Below are 20107 nucleotides of genomic sequence, written 5' to 3'. Positions count from 1 at the left end.
ATAAAAACGTTGCCCTTTTTTTTGTCCCTAACATTTTCCTTATTTTCAGAGATGCACAGAAGATAGCTGGTAGAAGTATCAGTCATTATCTCATCAACATTTACAGCATCATCCAGCTTGATTAGGGGATTCACATTTAATAATAATTAAAGAAAAATAATCATTTTTGTATTTTAAATTCTAAATGCTAATAATGCTAAATTTCCAATAATATTAACTATTTTCTACTTTAAAATAATGGTTCACAGCCAGGTGCAATGGCTCACACCTGTAATCCCAGCACTTTAGGAGGCCAAGGTGGTAGGATCACTTAAGGCCAGGAGTTTGAGAGACCACCCTGGGCAACATAGCAAGATCCTGTCTCTACAAAATAAAAAAATAAAAATGAAGAAATAAATAATAAAATGATGGCTCGTTTCACCCAGTACTTTTGCTCTTTGCAAAATCTGCCCAGTATTCATTCTTCCAATTTATTTAGATCATAGTTGCATGCCTTATCTTTCCTAAGATATAAAGATCATAAAGACAGATAACCAGTATCTTACTTCCAAAGGGCTTAGTGGAGTACATCAAACCCCATAGAGGCCCAAATAACCCACTTCTTCACTTGAATGGTGTTGAGACTTGAATCCTTAACAATCCCATAATGTTTAATTCCACAATTCAAAGTATAAATACACTAAAATGGTGTAAATTATTTTCCTCTTTTAATGTGCCTAAAAGCTCCCAGATATAGCAAGAGAATTTTTCAAAGACATGAGAAAAGAAAACAGAAACATATATACATTATATGTGTATGTATGTCTGTGCTTATACACATCTAGATGTGTATAAGAGACAGGTGTATGTGTGTGTATGTGTGTGTATATGTGTATGTATGTCTGTGTATGGGTGTATAAAATGAGTCCATTAACTAAATCTCAGGGATGAAAGCTGATTTGGGGCAAAGTCTGGGCATATCTTTGGACATCAGGACATACGAGCCATAAAAGCAGCAAAGGAAAAGCAGGAAGGGGGACTGTACTAGAAATGGGCTTCAAATAAGAGACTCAAGCTTTGGCAAAAGAAAAAATAAAAATACCAGGTTCTTACAGGCTCATCAGCTTAGAACAACACAAGGTTGTTAATAGTTTGGAGCCCATTTTGAGTGATAGCTGTTCCCTGTTTATAGTATTCATGGAACAAAACAGTCCTTAGAATTAAATGAGCTGAGAAATAAGCAGATCTGTAATAAACCATAACAGAAATAATACTTCCACACAGTATCATTTAAGGCCTTCTTATCCCTCCATTCTTTCATTATCAGAGAACTGATTCCACTCCATAGTAATTTTTTTTAAATGCACCCTGATCTAATTTTACATATAATTATTTGGCTTTTGAAACTGACAGTTTTGCTTTTGAAATTATTTGGCTTCAAACAACACACCACATTTATGAATTACCATAAATTTAGGGGCAAACATTATGCACACTGAAAATTCTTACAAAGTGAGAAAACTTCACCCAGAATCCATTTTCAAAAGTAATAAAATTTTTATAAAGTTAACAATGAAGATGGACTACCATTATATTTTATAGGCATTTAATTCTGTCTTAATTCTGACTTCAGCAGTTTTCTTTTCACATTTTGAATTTCTGTTTGTTTTTTTGAGACAGGGTCTCACTCCTGTCACCCAGGCTGGAATGCAGTGGCATGATCACGGCTCACTGCAGCCTTTACTTCCTAGGCTGACATGATTGTCCCACCTCAGCCACCCAAGTAGCCGGGACTATGGGCAAGTGCCAACATGCCCAGCTGATTTTTTTGTATTTTTTGTAGAGATGGGGTTTTGCCATCTTGCCCAGACTGGTCTCAAACTCCGGGGCTCGAGTAATCTGCCCACTTCAGCCTCCCAAAGTGCTGGTATTATAGGCATGAGCCACCATGCCTGGCTTCAATAAGTTATTTGTTAGGTCTCACTTTGGAAAGACCCTGAGGAGCTTGTAGGTCCTAAGTAACTAACTACTACCCACAAATGGGCTAAGGAAGATATAATTTCAAATCAGATACTAACCTGACATCATCTTTTATTAGGGTTGCTTTTTTTCTTGCTCTTCAAGTATGATGAACTTGCCTTCTACTATGACATCTGAAAAGATGCTTGTTTTCAGCCACTACTTCCCTCTTGAGTAGCACACCTAATCAAGAGTTCACCATAATGCCTCTCAGCTCATTTAAAAAGTTCCCAAAGAGCAACTAAAACAATAATAATAAAACAAAAACCTGCCATCTTCAAACAAAGCACTTGTACCATTAAAGAGAAAAACTCCTGTCCAAAAAGGATATCTTCTCCAATGAGTGTAGATTTTGTATAAAGGGCAGTCAATTTCCGGGAAAAGAGTGAACTTCTGTTGTCTCCAATGGCCTTTAATGCTGCAGTTTCAGTTTGCTTCACAACTCCCACCTTCAACAAAAATAAGAAATATTGATATCAAATGATAAAAAATGATTTGATTTGTAAAAACTCATTTCAAAATGTTTAAAGGTCAATTCTGAAATGGTTAATCAGTCCACAATGCTCAGATGTAGGGTTTAAAGGAGTTGACAAGGGTAGATAAATCGCTAAGAAACACTATCATAGAGTTAAAAAATTTACCCTAAATATCTAACAATTGTTAAAAACTCATAAATATATAATGCTAATAATTATGAAACACTTTTTCTCTCAAATGCAAAATTATAAACCAATTGAAGCCTACCTACCACCTTACGAAATACATTTGCATTCTCTGGAAGAGAATCCCAATTTCCTTTTCCCACAAGTTAAAGCCAAAGCTGACCTTATATCCTTTTGCCACCAGGCGGCGTACATGAACAAACAGTCTGTGAGTAGGTATACTTGCTGTCATAAAGTTGTGATCTAAATGGCAATAAATATTGAGCTCTCGGGCTGCAATCTAAAAAATGAAAAAAGAAAATATCAATAAATTTCTATTTTAAGACTCCCTATGTGAGGTTGGTTCACTTTTTTAAAAATTCATCAAGGTATACATTCAGGATTTGTACACTTGATCTAAATGTGTACTATGTCAATAAAAAGTTTTAAAAAATGTTCCCTGTATAGCCTGTATAGAAGCCTATGGTTTAATGTCTTTTGGGCAGTTCTAGTGACCTAACTTCAGTATCAACATCTGTATCTATAAAAGACTCAGAAAAATATGACAGGTCTTCAATGTCCTTAGAGCTTTCCCTACACAAAGACTATCCAATACAGAGAGCATGAGACTGTAAAAGAATAAGCATTTGCTCCATGGCATTTGCAAATGACTGACATTTAGAAGATACTACAGAGTATGCAGAAATGATGAACCCATCTGGACAGAAGAATCAATGAAAAAGTAAAAAGAGAAGCCCCGGGCTGGTTAACTAAGTAATGATGCATGACTGATAGAAATATAGAACCATGCAGCACCATCTGATTCCCTGATTTATTCTAGAAAGCACCATGGCTTAGATATTGCCCACTGGAGCCATGGAACTCTAATTCCAACACTCTCACTACCCAACCTCAGCCCATCTCTGAACTCTATTAGTCCCTCACAGAAGGGCAGGAAAACATCAGCCTTTACCGTGGTCAGGCCTGAATTTACCATTTAACCTAGACAGTTTCTCTCCTTCACCTAGGGGATGCCAACTACATATTTGTTCCTGCCCTCAGAAAACATGGTGATATTTCAGAGTCTAATTTAATATCACAGAACACAGCATAATGCGCCTGACTTAGAGAACGCTGCTTGCCTGCCACAGAGGATTTAGGAAACTTGAAGAAAAAAAGTTGGCCAAGTCTTTACTTCCCATCCATGAGTCACAGACATGCGACCTCATCACTCTCTAGGGTACAATCCAACCAGGTCTCAAGCTATAGAATCATCACAAGCATTTATGACTTCCAACAAACGTGTAATCAGCAATACTTTCCCTAAGTTTGCCCATGAAATGCTCAAATTTCACTTTCAACCTTCTTGACTAGGGCCCATAATAAATATTTCAACATTAAATACAATTCCAATTTTTTTTTTTTTTTTGAGACAAGAGTCTTGCTGTGCCGCCCAGGCTAGGGTGCAATGGCAGGATCTTGGCTCACTGCAACCTCCATCTCCCGAGTTCAAGCAACTCTCCTGCCTCAGCCTCCTGAGGAGCTGGGACTAAAGGCATGCACCACCAAGCCCGGCTAATTTTTTTAATATTTTTAGTAGAGACAGGGTTTCACCATGTTGGCCAGGCTGGTCTCAAACTCCTGATCTCAAGTGATCCACCCACTTCAGCTTCCCAAAGTGCTGGGATTACAGTCTTGAGCCACCACACCTGGCACAATCCCAGTTTAGAATAAGACACCAAGTTGACTGACACACAAAGAGATCTGTAAAACTTCAAACAACTTCTGGTGGTAGCTGGCAAAGTTCACGTGTTCTTCCATTGAGACTTAACTTTGTTCCCGGCTATGAAAATTCATAAATTAAGGGTAAACAGAGGAGCTTCTATACATCTCAAAAAATTTTTCTTCCTTGAGTCTTCATTAGAAAACGTATGTACATGATTATGGTTCATTCAGACTCATCCAATAAACTTTGGATGGATAAAAAGTATTGGCCTAGTACCATGAAGAATAAGCACTAATACTCCAATAGAGACCCCTCACTTTTCCCCACCAAGTCTGGTTCCCACTAAGTTTCTTGTGTTCATTTTTAGTTTTTACTTTAAATAACAGTATTTTTTAAGAGGTGATTGGTCAAATCAGCATTTATATAAGGTCAGAAGATGAAACAAAAATACTGAAAAATATCTAAGGCTAGACAAGAAAAACATAAAATAGTGCCTGAAAAAAAGACTTACCTCTGCATCTTCCCCAAAGAATCTATACTTATATCCACATTCCACACACAAAACTGCATCTTTGTGCTGCTGCTTCATTTCTATGTATTGTAATTCTAGCGGCGTATAAATGCTTTTGGAACGTTTGTTAGCTGGTTTAGAAGCAGTTTTCTGTAAATTTTCATGACTTGTATTTGATGATCCAAACTGACTGACATCAAAAAGTGTTGTATCCTGAAAACCAAAAGATTTATAAAGTTTTAAAAATATTAGCCATAATAATAAGTTCCCAGAGATGGAAAATGCAAATCTGGCGAAGAGCTAACACTTGGTGAATCTAGGTGTAAAGTTTATAGAAGCACGTTGTAGCATTCAGGCAAATTATCTATAGGTTGCAAATATTTTCAAAGTAAAAGGTTAAAAAAATTATGAACCAAGTGAGCTATCATAGAATTTTTATGCAAATTTTGAAAGTCTAAATATCTTAATGTTTTACATATTTGTTTTTAAATTTGATTTCATTAAATCTATTATTATTAACGTTTCTTTTCTTTTTATTATTTATTCTCAGGTGTGTAATCCACAAAAGGCCAATGGGGACAAATCTGCCTTTCTCTCAGGAGTAGGGCAAAACCACTTCGAGCAAAGCATGCCAACAGATAAAGGTGCACTGAATGTTTTTTACCTCCAAGCACACTGTAAAAGACAGCACATTCTATAAAGTCTTATCCCAAGAAAGAACCATGATTCTCTTGGTAAAGAAACACGAGAAAGAGCTGTTAAAAAATATACAGCACAAGGTCACATTTTCAACATTACTATTCCTACTATTCTTACCTTCCTACCATAATTAATTCCAATTCACAGCTTAGAGAAAATTCCTCGCTTATTGGACTTAATTTAGAAAAATGTGAATGAGACAAATGTATAGGCTAAATCTAACTTCTAATTAATTGCCACTCTGTCACTATCAACTTCTAAAAATTTATCCAGCTCCCCCTACAATCAAAAATATGGCCTAAAAGTCTGGTGACCAAAAAGAGGGGAGAGTGAGAGAGAAGCAAAATGGCCCAGGAATGGGAATCCCAATCCAAAAGAAAACCCAGAAACATGTACACTTTGTAGTTCCCAAATGTTTAAAACAACTCAGCTTTACTGGGACATCAGGTAAAGATACTAACTTTTCAAAAAAAACTCAATTTATTTGAACAGTGCAGTCCAGCAAACCTCCAAAGATCAGCAATAAGAAGATGGTGAGGGGTGGAGAGGTTGGCAAGAGAAATCCAGGTCATTATGATGGCAGTGGCAGCCCATCGGGAGCAGCCACTGCCATAACGCCAGCTGCAGTAGGAGAGGCACAACCAGGGCTGCATGCTCCACAGAACCGGCAGGAGTCAGAAATGGGTGGAAGAAGCCTCACTCCCTTCTAAGTTGGCAGGGTGAGAGCCTCACACTCCCCGGGCACAGCTGTGGCTGCCCAGCTGTGGCTGCAAACCTGGGCATCTCTGTGCTCTTGGGGGCTGGGAGCAGGCAGGAGCCCCGCCCTCCTGGGTGCAGCTGCAGCAGCCACCCAAGCTGCAGCTGTGGACCCGGGGATCTCTGCACTCTCAGGGGCCCAGAAAGGGAATTCCCCGTCCCTCTGCAGGCTCAGAAGTACCTGCTCCCACTGCCTCGCCTCTCCCAGCTCCCAGCACCCACTCTGATCTCAAAGTTGAGGCCAAGCCTGGGAACTGCTGCAACCTTGCCGGTTGTGCACATGTTCAGGGCAGTGCTAACATGCCAGCCCCCTGCTGCCTTGGCCCCCTCTGGACTTTGGACACTGATGAGCACGGGAAGGAGGCCGAGGAGGGGGCTGAGGGCAGCTCAGAGCTGTCCTGCAGGTGGCCCTTGGCACAAACAGCCTGGGTGCCATGGAAGACGGCAGGAGACAGACAGGCTCCTGGGCAGAAAGGGTCAGGTCCAGGTGAAGCCCCACCTTCAAGCCAGGAACAGCCTGAAGCCTGGGGGCCAGGCTGATGAACCAGAATTATAACTTACAGTGCTTTTTCTGAGCCCACCCATGGCAGCCCATGAACCAATCAGCACACACTTCCTCCTCTCAAGCCCATACAAACCCCCAGACTTGGCCAAACTTGAAGAGACAAGCAGACAACCTGCCTGCAGAGAGGAGCTACCCACTCCAGGGTCTCCTCCCTGTTGAAGGCTGAACACTTCTCACTTGTTGGGATGTCCTGCCTGCAGATCTACCCACTGCGGGTCTCCCATGAATGTTCTGTCACTCAAGAAAGCCCCTTTTTTGCCTTGCTCACCCTCCACTTGTCCACATACTTCATACTTTCTGGAAGCAGGATAAGAACTTGGGACCCATGGAATGGCAGGGCTAAAAGAGCTGTAAAGAAACAGGCCTGAAACACGTCCCTTGCTTGCCACATTGCAGCAACAAGGAGGAGAGAAAAGAGAGGACAGAAGAGCTGTGGACCTTTTGGGAGCTCAGACCTAGGGGCTCCCAAGCCAGGTCTATGACACCCTCTCTGGGCTCTGCAGTTCCTGGAATCTCCAAGCTTCTGGACACCACTGTGTTCCTGGGTGCCAGCCGTGGAAGCTGCTTGCAGTACGCCTGGTCCAGCCCTCACTCATGCTGGCACCTGGAGCTGTCCACCCCGCCGAAGTTGGCATGCCTTGCTGTGCACAGTAGCCAGACCCCATGGTCACTGGCTCACACACCCCTCAACACTCTGTTCCTGGCTCACCCTTGGCAGCTGCGAGATTCAGGCCAAAAGCAAAAGCCAAGCACAGTCTGCCAGGCCCAGTGGGAGGAATGAGCCCAGCCAGGTGCAAGTAAAAACTCGGGCAAAGGCACCAGCAGCCACAGAGGTTTACAGCTGGCGAAGCAACACCCCAAGGATTGCATAACAATTTTCCTACACCTGAGAATGCATTTGCTTTTAATTTTGGTGGGTTTCCTATTTTGTTTCCATGATTTTTATGTGAAATGCAGGTATATGCTATGCAATATAAAAGTTAATACAGAAAATATATTTCTTAAATTTTAAAAACTTATTCTTACTTTATACTTTATTCATTTAGGAAATGGGATAAGCTTCCAGAAAAAAAAGTTTTATCCTTATAGGAAGTTAACAATTAAATCAATCTAAATACTTGAATATTAAGCAACTTTTTTTTAACTTTCATTTTAAGTTCAGGGGTACATGTGCAGGTTTGTTATATAGGTAAACTTGTGTCATGAGGGTTTGTTGTACCTATTAATACCTGGACAACAAAATAAGCAACTTAAAAAAAAATGATTTGGATGGGAATACTTATCAGATACATCACATTCTATTTCATATTCCCAGAGACAGTATGCTGAACTCAATTTAACCTTGTCTGGACAATTCAGAGTGATTAGAATATATTTCAAAATCTACTGACAGTTACGGCGTTGCCGACCCCACCCTAATGGTCCTGGACCATGGGGCGTTTATGTTCATTCAGTAGCTTTTTGCCATTCATCCATGTCTTTCCATGCCATCAAACAGCTTATCACTTGTGATAATGGCACTGCTTCTAGGTGCCCCCTTCTATCTACTTACTTCTAATTTCCTGTGATGTGGAAATGTCAAGTTGGTCATTCTATGTATAAAGCAATAATGTATACGCTCTTCTGAGACTTTGGAGTAAATGCTCCTATCAATAAAGTGAGCTTTAATGGATAAACTTTATGACTTCTATGCTTAATAACCACTATACTTAGGTGAACTGCTTCTAAGTATGAAAAGAGACCAAAAACAAAAACACCTTTTTTTTTTCTGATGATCTAAGATAAGTCAACCAATATTAGCCTGGCTGAGGGAGGAGTTCATGGATCTGGACTTTGTGGGAAAGGTGTGAAATCTTGAAAATCATAGGCAAAATTTTGTTGGCTTGAGAATTTTTCTGAGGAAAAAGGCCAACAGCTTTCATTAGAATTTCAATGACTCAAATATATACATACACATATACATATATAGGATCATTTCTCTAATTCAATGGTTGTCAATCACAGCTACAGATTAAAACGACTGCTTTTCCTTCAGTCTCACCTTGTCTGGAGGCTAAGGTGGGAGGATTGCTTGAGCCCAGGAGTTTGAGACTACAGTCAACTATAATCGCACAACTGTACTCTAGCCTGGGCAACAGAGCAAGACCTCATCAATAAAAATAAAATGTAAAATAAAATGCAAGCTTTCTAAAAATAGCCACGCCCATTTCTCAGTGAAAACCAATTAAATAAGATTCTGAGGGAAGGTTCTTAATGGCAATTTTTGGTTTAAGGTCTCCAGGTGATTCCAATGTAAAGCTAAGGTAATCATGGAAACTCTAAGAAGGACTGTAAGAAACTGTGCTTGTATTAAGTGTCAATAAAGAATCCCTCCAAGTCAAGGGCTCCTGATCCAGGCAGTACCTCAGAATTACCTGGAAGGCTTTTGTTTTGTTCTCATACAAACCAATTAATCCCTCCCAAAACACAGTAAATCGAATCTCCAGGGATGTAAAAAACTAAACTAAAACACAAAATCTCCCCCAGATGATTCAGAAGATCATCCACGTTTAGGAACCATTGCCATGAATGACCCCAGAGAACCTGATAGTACTTCAGAACCCACTATTCTAGGTAACTAGATACTCATCTATAGCAGTTACATACCTTTTGTTTAATTTGACATTTCGAATCTTCAGAAGATACTGCATTCTTTGCACGTAGAAGACTGATATCATCAAAATCAGTACATTTTGGCAGAACTGCAAATCTCTCCTGCACAGATTCTGTCTGGACTCTACTTTGAGGAAGGGCAGAATCGCAGCAGAATTCTTTCAATTTTTCCAGAGACTTTAAAACATTCCTGGTCCTCAGACATTTCTTTGGCTCTTAGGTAGCAAAGAAGAAGAAAATACAACAATAGTATTTTGGTGTCATTATATCAATTCACAACCAGCATAGAATTTTTTAAAGAGGTAGATTCCCAATAAAGCAATGAACCTAACTATAATGTGATTTAAAAAAAAAAAAAAGAAAGAAAGAAACACTGGGTTCAGGGTAAAGATGTCATATTAAACATAGACCAAATTTCACTCATTCCTGAAACCTCATTACTAGATTTTTTTTTTCTTTCCTTTTTTTTTTTTTTTTTGAAGACATAAGCCCATAAGGACAGAGAGGAGAGGTAATAACTGCAAATGAGATATCTAAAGCTAGAAAGGAAAACAAATGAACAATAACCAATTCAGCACACCTGAGAGTTAAATCCTAAGTCAGTAATTAGGAAAACCAAGAGCCAACTCTACTTAAAACACAAAATGCTCAAAAGACTCAGGAATTAGGGTACCAGTAGCTCTGGAAAGGAATAAAAGGAGGTTCTAAAATAAAGAGGATTGGTTCCAAGTAATTGGTTCCCTAAACCCCTATCATACTCCAAGTTGAAAGATAACTGCCCTTCCTCCACATCAGCAGCCAACTGGAGATTTCTTCCCTGGAAAGGCAAAACAAGCACAGTTGACGGAGTACTGTACTAACCCAGAAGGATGACAGGAACACAGACACAATGTATGCTGAGATCCACGGCCTCTCCCGAACCCAGGCAGCCAGAACACTCCCCTCCAGGCAGAAGCTGGGAGGACTCTTGACTGGGAAATCTAACTAGCTCAAGGAGAAAGACTTGACATTGACATCAGGGGTTCACCAAGAAAACCAAATCGACATACTCAGACACACTATCACTTTGCTCATGACATGCCTTCTGCATGTCAAAATTGTATTCATTCTTCAAGACCCATCTCAAATCTACCTTTCCCATAAAACCTTCTGCTAACTTTCCCAGCTTAAAATCATCTTTTCTTTCTCTATATTCCTATAACAAGATCACATCTCCCTGTGGCACTCATCACAGTCTGCCAATTGGTAGTTTTTCATAAACAAGCAATCCATGAAAGAAGGGAAACTATCATTTTCTGGATCCCTGGATCCCTACCATGTACTAGAACACAGTATTTCACTGTTTAGAGCAATACTATTAGGTTGGTGCTACTAAATGTAAAGGAACTGGGACTGCATGCATTTATCACCTCTTACCTTCCCTATTAAAGCAAAAACACTCTGAGGGCAAGGGTTGTGTTTTGCTCATTCTAAAAGTTTAAAATTGCTCCTGAGCTGCTTGCTAGGGCCTGCTCCCACCCTGTGGAGTGTACTTTTTGTTTTCAATAAATCTCTGCTTTTGTTGCTTCAAAAAAAAAAAAAAAAGCTTAAAATTTTCCCGATTTATAGTTAGACATCTTCACAGGCTTTCATTAGGTCTCCTGTGAATTTTCTAGCTACAAAAATGTAAATTTGACTCTTTTCTCAAATGTATATTCCCCTTGTTTACTATTACTCTCTTTTTCGAAATGTACATGTGTATCACCCTCCAAAGTATACTATAAGTGTGTATGTTATACAAAGATTTTCCCTCCTATAGACATAAAAAAAACTTTGCCTAGAATGGAGGTGGGATGAAGAACTTGAAGTTGTATTTGTTGGGAAAAAAAAAAAAAAAAAGTATTGTGAAAGTTGATCATATGAATTGGGTCATTCTTGTCACACTCACTTAAAATGGAGTAGAGAGGCCAGGGGAAAAAGCACTGAGAGCACATATCATTGCTCCAAAAATGTAATTCTCTGCAAGCCTAGCTGCTAAAACTGCCTACTGTAACCTGAAACCAATTTTACCTGACAGCTGCTAAAACAACCTGCTGTGACTCTAAGGCTAGTTTTACCCACTGTGGTCATTCACTAATCAAAGCTTGCCAGCTCCCCCAAATTTTCCTAGTACCAATGAACCTTCTTTCAAAACAATACATTTCTTTTTCTTTTTGCAACCTTGACCTCCAGGGCTTATGAGATCCTCCCACCTCAGCCTCCTGAGTAGCTGGGACTACAGGCAAGTGCCACCATGCCCAACTAATTTTTTTTAATTTTTTTTATATAGTTGGGGTCTCCCTATGCTGCCTAGGCTAGTCTCCAACTCCTGGGCTCAAACAATCCTCCTGCTTTGGCCTCCCAAAGTGTTGGGAATACAGGTGTGAGCAGCTGCTCCTGGCTCATTTCTCCTTTTTAATAAAACTTCCAATTTTATCTTTGTCCTCATCATACCAAAGACCACCTGGTCTGTGTGTATGCCCCAAATTGCAATTCTTGCTTCCCAAATAAAATGGTTTTTTTGTTTTTTTTTTTTTCCTTTTTTTGAGACAAAGTCTTACTCTGTCACCCGGGCTGGAGTGCAATGGTGTGATCTCGGCTCACCACAACCTCTGCCTCCTGGATTCAAGTAATTCTCCTATCTCAGCCTCCTGAATAGCTGGGATTACAGGTGTGTGTCACCATACCTGGCTAATTTGTGTATTTGTAGTAGAGATGGGGTTTCATCATGTTGGGCAGGCTGGTCTTGAACTCCTGAACTCAGGTGATCCGCCCACCTCCGCCTCCCAAAGTGCTGTGATTAAAGGTGTGAGCCACCACGCCCGGCCCCAAATAAAACGTTTTAAATTTAGAGATTTGTCTCTATATCCTATTTGACTTTGACAGTATTTAAAATCAAAGTGTGAAAAACAGAGATGAAATAATCAGGGACTCTTACGGCTGGTAGATGCTACTGGTTGAATAATAAATAATCACTGCCTAAAACTTACTACAGGTGTTGACAGTCTTGCATCATTTAATGATGGGGATATGTTATGAAGAACGTGTCATTAGGTGATTTCATTGTGTGCACATCAGAGAGTGTACTTACACAAACCTAGATGATGGTATAGACTCCTACACACCTAGGCTATATGGTATAATTTACTGCTCCCAGGTTATAAACCTGTATAGCGTGTTACCATACTGAATACTAGAGACAACTGTAACACAATGGTATCTGTGTATCTAAACATATTTAAACATAGAAATGGTACAGTAAAAATACGTACTATAATCTTGTGAGACTAATGTTGTATAGGCAGTCCCTCATTGACTGTTGTTAGGTAGCATATGACTGTATTTATGTTCTTAATGTTACCAATGTCTACTATCTCTGTATTGTGGAAATACAATGTAATGGTGTGCTACTGCTACTATGTGTCCCTTTCTAACTCTAAAAAGGTCAAGCCGTAGGAATGTGACTAAAGTTGCTCTAGAGTAAGGATTATTATTCTCTACTGAAGTTTAAAAACAATCCTTAAAAAGATCAAAGTGATCCAAAGGAATTTAACTGCTTGCCAGAACAGAGTCCAACACTCTAAAGAAACACAAACTCCAGCAGGAGACAACACAGATTCAACATATCCATGATCCAACTAGTTAGTTACTAGACGTGCAAAAAGCAGGAAAAATCTGTCAAGGGATGCAGGCCCAGAAATGACAGATGATGCAATTAGCATATAAGAACAAGAAAATACAATTTATAAATATGCTCCATATAATTGAGAATATAAAGGAAGACATGAGCAAAAAGAAGCAAAAGGATTTTTTTCAACAGCTTTACTGAGATATAATTCATATAGAGAACTGGAAGATATTTTAAAAGAACAAAATGGAACTTCTAGAGATGAAATATACAATATAGGAAATGAACATTTTATTGAATGAGATTTACAGCAGATTAGACATAGCAGAAAAAAAGACCACTGAAAACAGAGCAGTAGAATCTATCCAAAATGAAGTACAAAGAGAAATAAGCCTGGAAAACAAATTAAAAGAGCCTCGATGACTTAAGAGATAATATCAAATAGTTAATATCCCTGTAATAAACTCTCAGAAGGAGACACAGAGATAGGAAGACAGAAAAAAATGTGAAACAATAACAACCAAAAAAGTTTCCCACATTTAATAAGACCTATAAACCCACAGACTGGAGAAGCTTTAAATGAGCTCCAAACAGGATAAAAATAAATGAAGAAATAAAAATTAAAAACCAGACAAAGGCAGCTGGGCACGATGGCTCACGCCTATAATCCCAGCACTTTGGGAGGCCAAGGCAGGTAGATCACAAGGTCAGGAGTTTGAGACCAACCTGGCCAACATGGTGAAACCCGATCTCCACTAAAAATACACAAATTAGCCAGGCATGTTGACGGAGTGCCTGTAACCCCAGCTACTCCAGAGGCTAAGGCAGGAGCATTGCTTAAACCTGGTGGGGTGGGTTGCAGTGAGCTGAGATTGGGGGGGTGGCAAACAGACAAGGTCCATCAAAATCAAATATGTGTTTCTGCAGATTCTATGGGGCAGAAAAAAAATCGAACATGAAAATCAGTGATTAAGAGAAAACTTAAAAGCAACCAGAGAAAAAGACAACCCTCTATAATCAAAAATAAAAAACCTTTGATGTCTTTTATGCTAAAGGCTAAGAATCTCCGAAGAAATACAGTGACTCTTTCCTTCTAAATATGACTTTTCCAATATACAGTTACCTTGTTTCCTATGACTTCCTTTATGCTAGAAATATATTTTTGAATCTTTTCCAATGTGATATAGTTTGACTGTGCCCTGACCCAAATATCAACTTGAATTTTATCTCCCAGAATTCTCATGTGTTGTGGGAGGGACCCAGTGGGAGGGACCCAGTGAGAGGAATCATGGGAGCCAGTCTTTCCTGTGCTATTCTCAAGATAGTGAATAAGTCTCATGAAATCTGATGGGTTTATCAGGGGTTTCCACCTTTACGTCTTCCTCATTTTCTCTTGCCACCGCCATGTAAGAAATGCCTTTCAACAAACTTGCATGTTCTACACATGTATCCCAAAACTTAAAATATAAAAAAATTAAAAAATTAAAAAATTTTAAAAAAAGAAGTGCCTTTCACCTCCCACTATGATTCTGAGGCCTCCCCAGCCATGTGGAACCGTAAGTCCAATTAAACCTCTTTTTCTTCCCAGTCTCTGGTATGTCTTTATCAGTAGTGTGAAAACAAACGCATCTCTTACTTTATTATTCTTCCCCTGGTTTTCAAAATACATACTTAACTGGCTTTTCAAATGTATCTAAGTTTGCTTGTATGTATAAAAGTTTCCTTCTCCCGTGAATCCCAGGTATAAAAAATAACTTGTTAATTGAAGAGTTAAGAACTGAGGTGGATATATACAATGGAATACTGCCTAGAAATAAAAAGGAATGAATGTATTATAGAGTAGCCAAAATGATAGAGACAGAAAGCTGAATGGCAGGCACCATGGGTTGGGGGAAGGGAAATACAGGGAGTTAGTGTTTAATGGTACAGACTTATAGGATTGCAAGATTAAAACTTCTGGAGATGGATGGTGGTGATGGGTGCATATGTACTAAATACTCCTGAGCTGTATACTTAAAAATGTCAAGGATGATAAATTTTATGTTATGTATAGTTTACCACAATAAAGAAAATGAATATTTTTAGAAAAGGGAATGAAGTAGATACATGCTACAACGCGGATGAACCTTGAAAACATTACAGTAAGTGAAAGAAACCAGACACCAAAGGCCACACATTATATGATTCCATTTATATGAAATGTTCAGAATAGGCAAATCTATAGACAGAAAGTAGATTAGTGGTTACCTAGGGCTGGGAAGTGCTGGGGGAGAACAGGGGGTGGCTGTTCATGGGCACAGGGTCTCTTTTGGGGTGACGAAAATGTTCTAAAATTGACTTTGATGATGGTTGCAGAACTCTGGGAATATCCTAAAAGCCACTGAATTGTGCATGCTAAATGGGTGAATCATATTGTACGATAACTGTATCTTTTTTTTGAGACTGAGCCTCAATCTGTCACCCAGCTTGGAGGGCAGTGGCATGATCTCGGCTCACTGCACCCACACCTCCCAGACTCAAGCGATTCTCCCGTCTCAGCCTCCTGAGTAGCTGGGACCACCAGTGCCCGCCACCAAGTCTGGCTAATTTTTGTATTTTTAGTAGAGATGGGGTTTCACCATGTTGACCAGGCTAGTCTCGAACTCCTGACCTCAGGTGATACCTGCCTCAGCCTCCCAAAGTGCTGGGATTACAGGCGTGAGCCACCATGCCTGGCCCCAAGAACTATATCTTAATAATTCTGTTATTAAAAAAAAAACAAAACTTGCCAGGTATGATGGCTCAGGAGTGCAGTCCCAGCTACTGAGGTGCTGAGGCAGGAGGATGGCTTGGGACTAGGAATTCAAGACCAGCCTGGTCAACACAGCAAAACCCTGTCTCTAAAAAACATATATATTTTTTTAATTAGCCAGACATGGTGGCATGCACCTGTGGTCCTTGCTACTTAGGAAGCTAAGGCGGGAGGATGGCTTGAGCCCAGGAGTTTGAGGCTACATGAGCAATGATCCTGCCACTACACTCCAGCCTGGATGACAGAGTAAGACCTGTCTCTAAAAAATAAAATAAACTGAAGTGGAGCAGTCACCAGCTTCTGACTAGTGAATGATCCTCTCCCTTCTTCCTTAGTGCCATTTTTAACAAGTGGCAAAGGTCCTATTTTAAAGTATGCCAAGTGCATTGTCCTATTTCAACAACATTCCATTTCAACTGTCCCATGTGGTCTTAGTTACTTAACTGTGATAATCTTCAGTTCTCTTCATCTATCACCCACTTCTTCCTCTATAAAAAGACAACAGGCCGGGCGCAGTGGCTCACACCTGTAATGCAGCACTTTGGGAGGCCAAGACGGGCAGATCACTTGAGGCCACCAGGAGTTTGAGACCAGCCTAATCAACATGGCAAAATGCTGACTCTACTAAAAATACAAAAAGTAGCCAGGTGTGGTGGCACGCACCTGTAATCCCAGCTACTTGGGAGGCTGAGGCAGGAGAATTGCTTGAACTCAGGAGGTGGAGGTTACAGTGAGCTGAGATTACACCAGTGCACTCCAGCCTGGGTGACAGAGTGAGAGACCTGTCTCAAAAAAAAAAAAAAAATAGAGGGCAAAAAGCCTTCTTAGGAAAAATAAATGAGCTACAAAAAGTCTCTAGAATAAAAATCAGTTGCTTATTCAGTGCTTGTAGACCTAAAAAATGGGTCTATACAGAGTAATCAAGCAATGAAAGGTAGGCAGCCCCAGAATTGTAACATTAACATGTGACAAATTCTCTCAAGTCATGCCTTCTTGCATGCCCCCTCCAGAAAGGGGAAGTTTTAGATTTACTTTTCTCCCTAGCCACACATCTCCATTCCTGTAGTTATTTCATACTAAAGCTGTCATGTTGACCCTAAATCCAAATTTTACCTTTAATGGAAGGATTAATATTTTACATATATCTCCACTGGACAGATACCTCTACTGAATTGGGACTTTTTTCTTTTTTCTCATTCTCTTTACCTAATTTCCTGGGGATAATGAATAAAGATGGATTTCCTGTCTTCCCTTATCATAAATTCTCTGATACCATAAAACCAGAGAAAAATCTGCTCAAGTGTCTATATGCAACAGCACCTCTAGAAATCCAGGAACGCAGGCACTCAGGCAGGCTGGGGTTTTTTGTTTTTTTTTTTTGCTGTTTTTCGTTTGTTTGTTTTTTGTTTTGAGACAGAGTGTCACTCTGTCGCCCAGGCTGGAGTGCAGTGGCACAATCTTGGCTCACAGCAACTTCCGCCTCCTGGGCTCAAGTGATTCTCCTGCCTCAACCTCCCACGTAGCTGGGATTACAGGCAACCACCACCATGCCCAGCTAATTACCGTATTTTTAGTGGAGACAGGATTTCACCATGTTGGCCAGGCTGGTTTTAAACTCCTGACCTCAGATGATCCGCCTGCCTTGGCCTCCCAAAGTGCTGAGATTACAGGTGTCAGCCACTGCGCCCAGCCTAGGCATGCTGTTTTTATTCAATGCCTTTTACATACACAAACAGCAGCTCTAAGCAAAAAAAAAAAAAGGGGGGGAAGAGTAGATCTACGGGTCCTGATACTGAAAATTGTTCAAAATTTTCTATTAAGTAGAAAAAGACAGTAGCAAATTAGTATACAATATAATCCATAAAATATAATTAAATAAACCAATTTGTGAGCTTATGAGTATGCACATATATACACATGCATAAATTTTTAAAATCTGGAAGTATATACAGAACACCAATTAGCAGTGGGCCTCACTCAAAGGGAGGGATTATGGGGTCTATCACTGTCTATGTTCCAAATTTCTGTACTGTTTGAAATTTCTGTACCAAGAATGTTTTAATTTTATAATCAGGACAAAAATAGCTAGAAGGAATAAAGGAGAAAGTTGGGAGAACTACAGTTAAATTGCAGAATTCTAGCTCTACCATCCCCTTAACATCCTATACACATCACCATCACCTATAGGGCGCCACTCTGCTCAGGAACAAAGGGGACCTTTCTCCACAAAGAAAAAAGACACAATTCTAATATACTCTTCCACCCTCTGGAGAATTCCAGAATAACAGGGCCATGACTGAGAGAGAAAAGAATCCCCCACAACTCACCAGAGTTGCCAGACATTCCCAGATCACTTTCTCCTTCCTTTTGTTGGGCTTTCTTTACTTTCTTTTTAACAGGCCCATCATTTTCCAATGGTCTCTTCTTACTTCTGTCAATTTCTGTAGCCTATATCGGGAAGGTTAGAAAATGATGTGTTATCTCTATTCTGAGAAGGCCTGAGGTATGTGAAGTAATTTAAACCTTACATCTGAATGACAAGTTCCTTGCCATCCATTCTTCAAAGAATCCCCTACTTTTAGTACTGGAAAAGTCTATGGGTGAACTGTTTTTAACACCATAAAAGACAAGATAGAGTCTGATGACTGAGGCCAGGAGTCTCAGCAACTCAAGCCCTGTTTAGAATTAATTGAAACCAAGGCTGCTACCTGTCTTGAATCAATCAGCCTTCAGCTTTCTCTAATTATAAAACTTGAATCACCCTACTTACATATGCTAAATAAAATACCTCTAAGAAATAAACAGCTATGTAGCAAAGGCACAGAGAGGAAAAGATACATAATAAAAGAACAGTATCATTTTTGACATGGTCATTCCAATTTAAGTGTTTCCTGTTTAAATGGTTTATGTTCATCACGAAAGATGTGACAAGATTATGAACTTTTTCTTGGCAGAAAACTTGCCAAAAGCATACATAAGTCCTTCACCAACTACCCTTTAAATGGTGGGTGCAAACTTTTGGTGAATTCATGAAAATGTCGGCCTCAAAAAAAAAACAAAAACAGAAGAGAAGTAATCACTGTAAGGGAGAAATATATAAGAAGGGAACAAGATTTTGAAGCACCCAAGCTGTCACCTACATTATAACACGGTAGGTGGCTAAATACCAGTCTTCAATGCCTTTCCACCCTCAGTTTGAAAAATACTGTGCAGGTGACCCCAGTGAGGGGTCACCCTTGGGCTTTTCCCCTGGCAGTATCTCCCGTCTAAAAACAAACAAATGTACTTATCGCGTTGAAGGATGGCAACAGGAAGGACTCCATGATTAATCGCATCTATACTATCCTAAGAAACTTTATTCACCCAAATTGTATTTCAGATTTTATAATCTAAACTACAAAAAGTGTTCACTGGGGAACTGCACAATATGACTGCTTTTAACCGTAGTGATTTGAAATATTGAGCAACGCTGTTGCAGCCTTGAAAACTGGAGACCTAACGGCAGTTTTCTTCTAGTCACCCAATCCTGCACTTTTTAAATCAGTAAAACTCTTCGACCACCAAGGAAAAAAAAAAGGATGGAGGTTAAAAGACGCACCCCTTACCCACAAGCCCCCTTATCAGAATGCGAGTCAGGAGACCTGAGTTCCTGTCTCAGGCCTGCCATTAAACACCTGCGTAACCTTAGCCTATCACCTCAAATGGAAGTACTAAAAACCTCAGCGCTTCACCTAGTTTGTACCCCGCCTGGGCTCTTCCCACCTTCCCCTTCTTCAGCCCACCCCTTCCTCCTCCAGCCCTGCCATCTGGCGGAGAGTACCCGCCTCCGCCCGCCTCACCCACAAGCCCCGCCCACCGGCCCCGATAGCCCTTCCCCGTCCCGGACAGAACCTACCACGAGCGGCGGCAGCTGGGGCGGGAAAGTGGACGCTGGGGGCGCTGCAGCGTCACGGTCCACCTGATCGGTTGCACCCGTGGGGGAGGAGGTGGATTTCAGGCTTCCCGTAGACTGGAAGAATCGGCTCAAAACAGCTTGCCTCGCAGGGACTGGGTTGGAGGCAGCGAGGCCGCCCGACGCAGGCTTCCGGCGAGACATGGCAAGGATGGCAGCCCGGGAACAGG

At 40.3% G+C, this 20107-nt stretch overlaps 1 protein-coding gene across 1 annotated transcript in view; it reads right to left on the bottom strand.

Moving 5' to 3' along the window:
* The window catches only part of MSH3 (mutS homolog 3), a 234120-nt gene extending 214013 nt beyond the window's left edge, over positions 1-20107 (bottom strand). The window contains exons 1-6 of the mRNA XM_011995562.1: positions 19881-20107; positions 18313-18433; positions 9543-9763; positions 4877-5089; positions 2824-2940; positions 2330-2447 (exon numbers count right to left, since the gene is read on the bottom strand). Of these exons, the coding sequence (XP_011850952.1) occupies positions 2330-2447; positions 2824-2940; positions 4877-5089; positions 9543-9763; positions 18313-18433; positions 19881-20081 (991 nt within the window). The 5' untranslated portion in view covers positions 20082-20107. The remainder of the gene's footprint in view (positions 1-2329; positions 2448-2823; positions 2941-4876; positions 5090-9542; positions 9764-18312; positions 18434-19880) is intronic.

The sequence above is a fragment of the Mandrillus leucophaeus genome, unplaced genomic scaffold, assembly GCF_000951045.1.
Source record: "Mandrillus leucophaeus isolate KB7577 unplaced genomic scaffold, Mleu.le_1.0 Scaffold491, whole genome shotgun sequence".
Classification (NCBI taxonomy): Eukaryota; Metazoa; Chordata; class Mammalia; order Primates; family Cercopithecidae; genus Mandrillus; species Mandrillus leucophaeus.
Note: the sequence above shows the minus strand (reverse complement) of the source record. Positions and strands in the feature narration are given on the sequence as shown.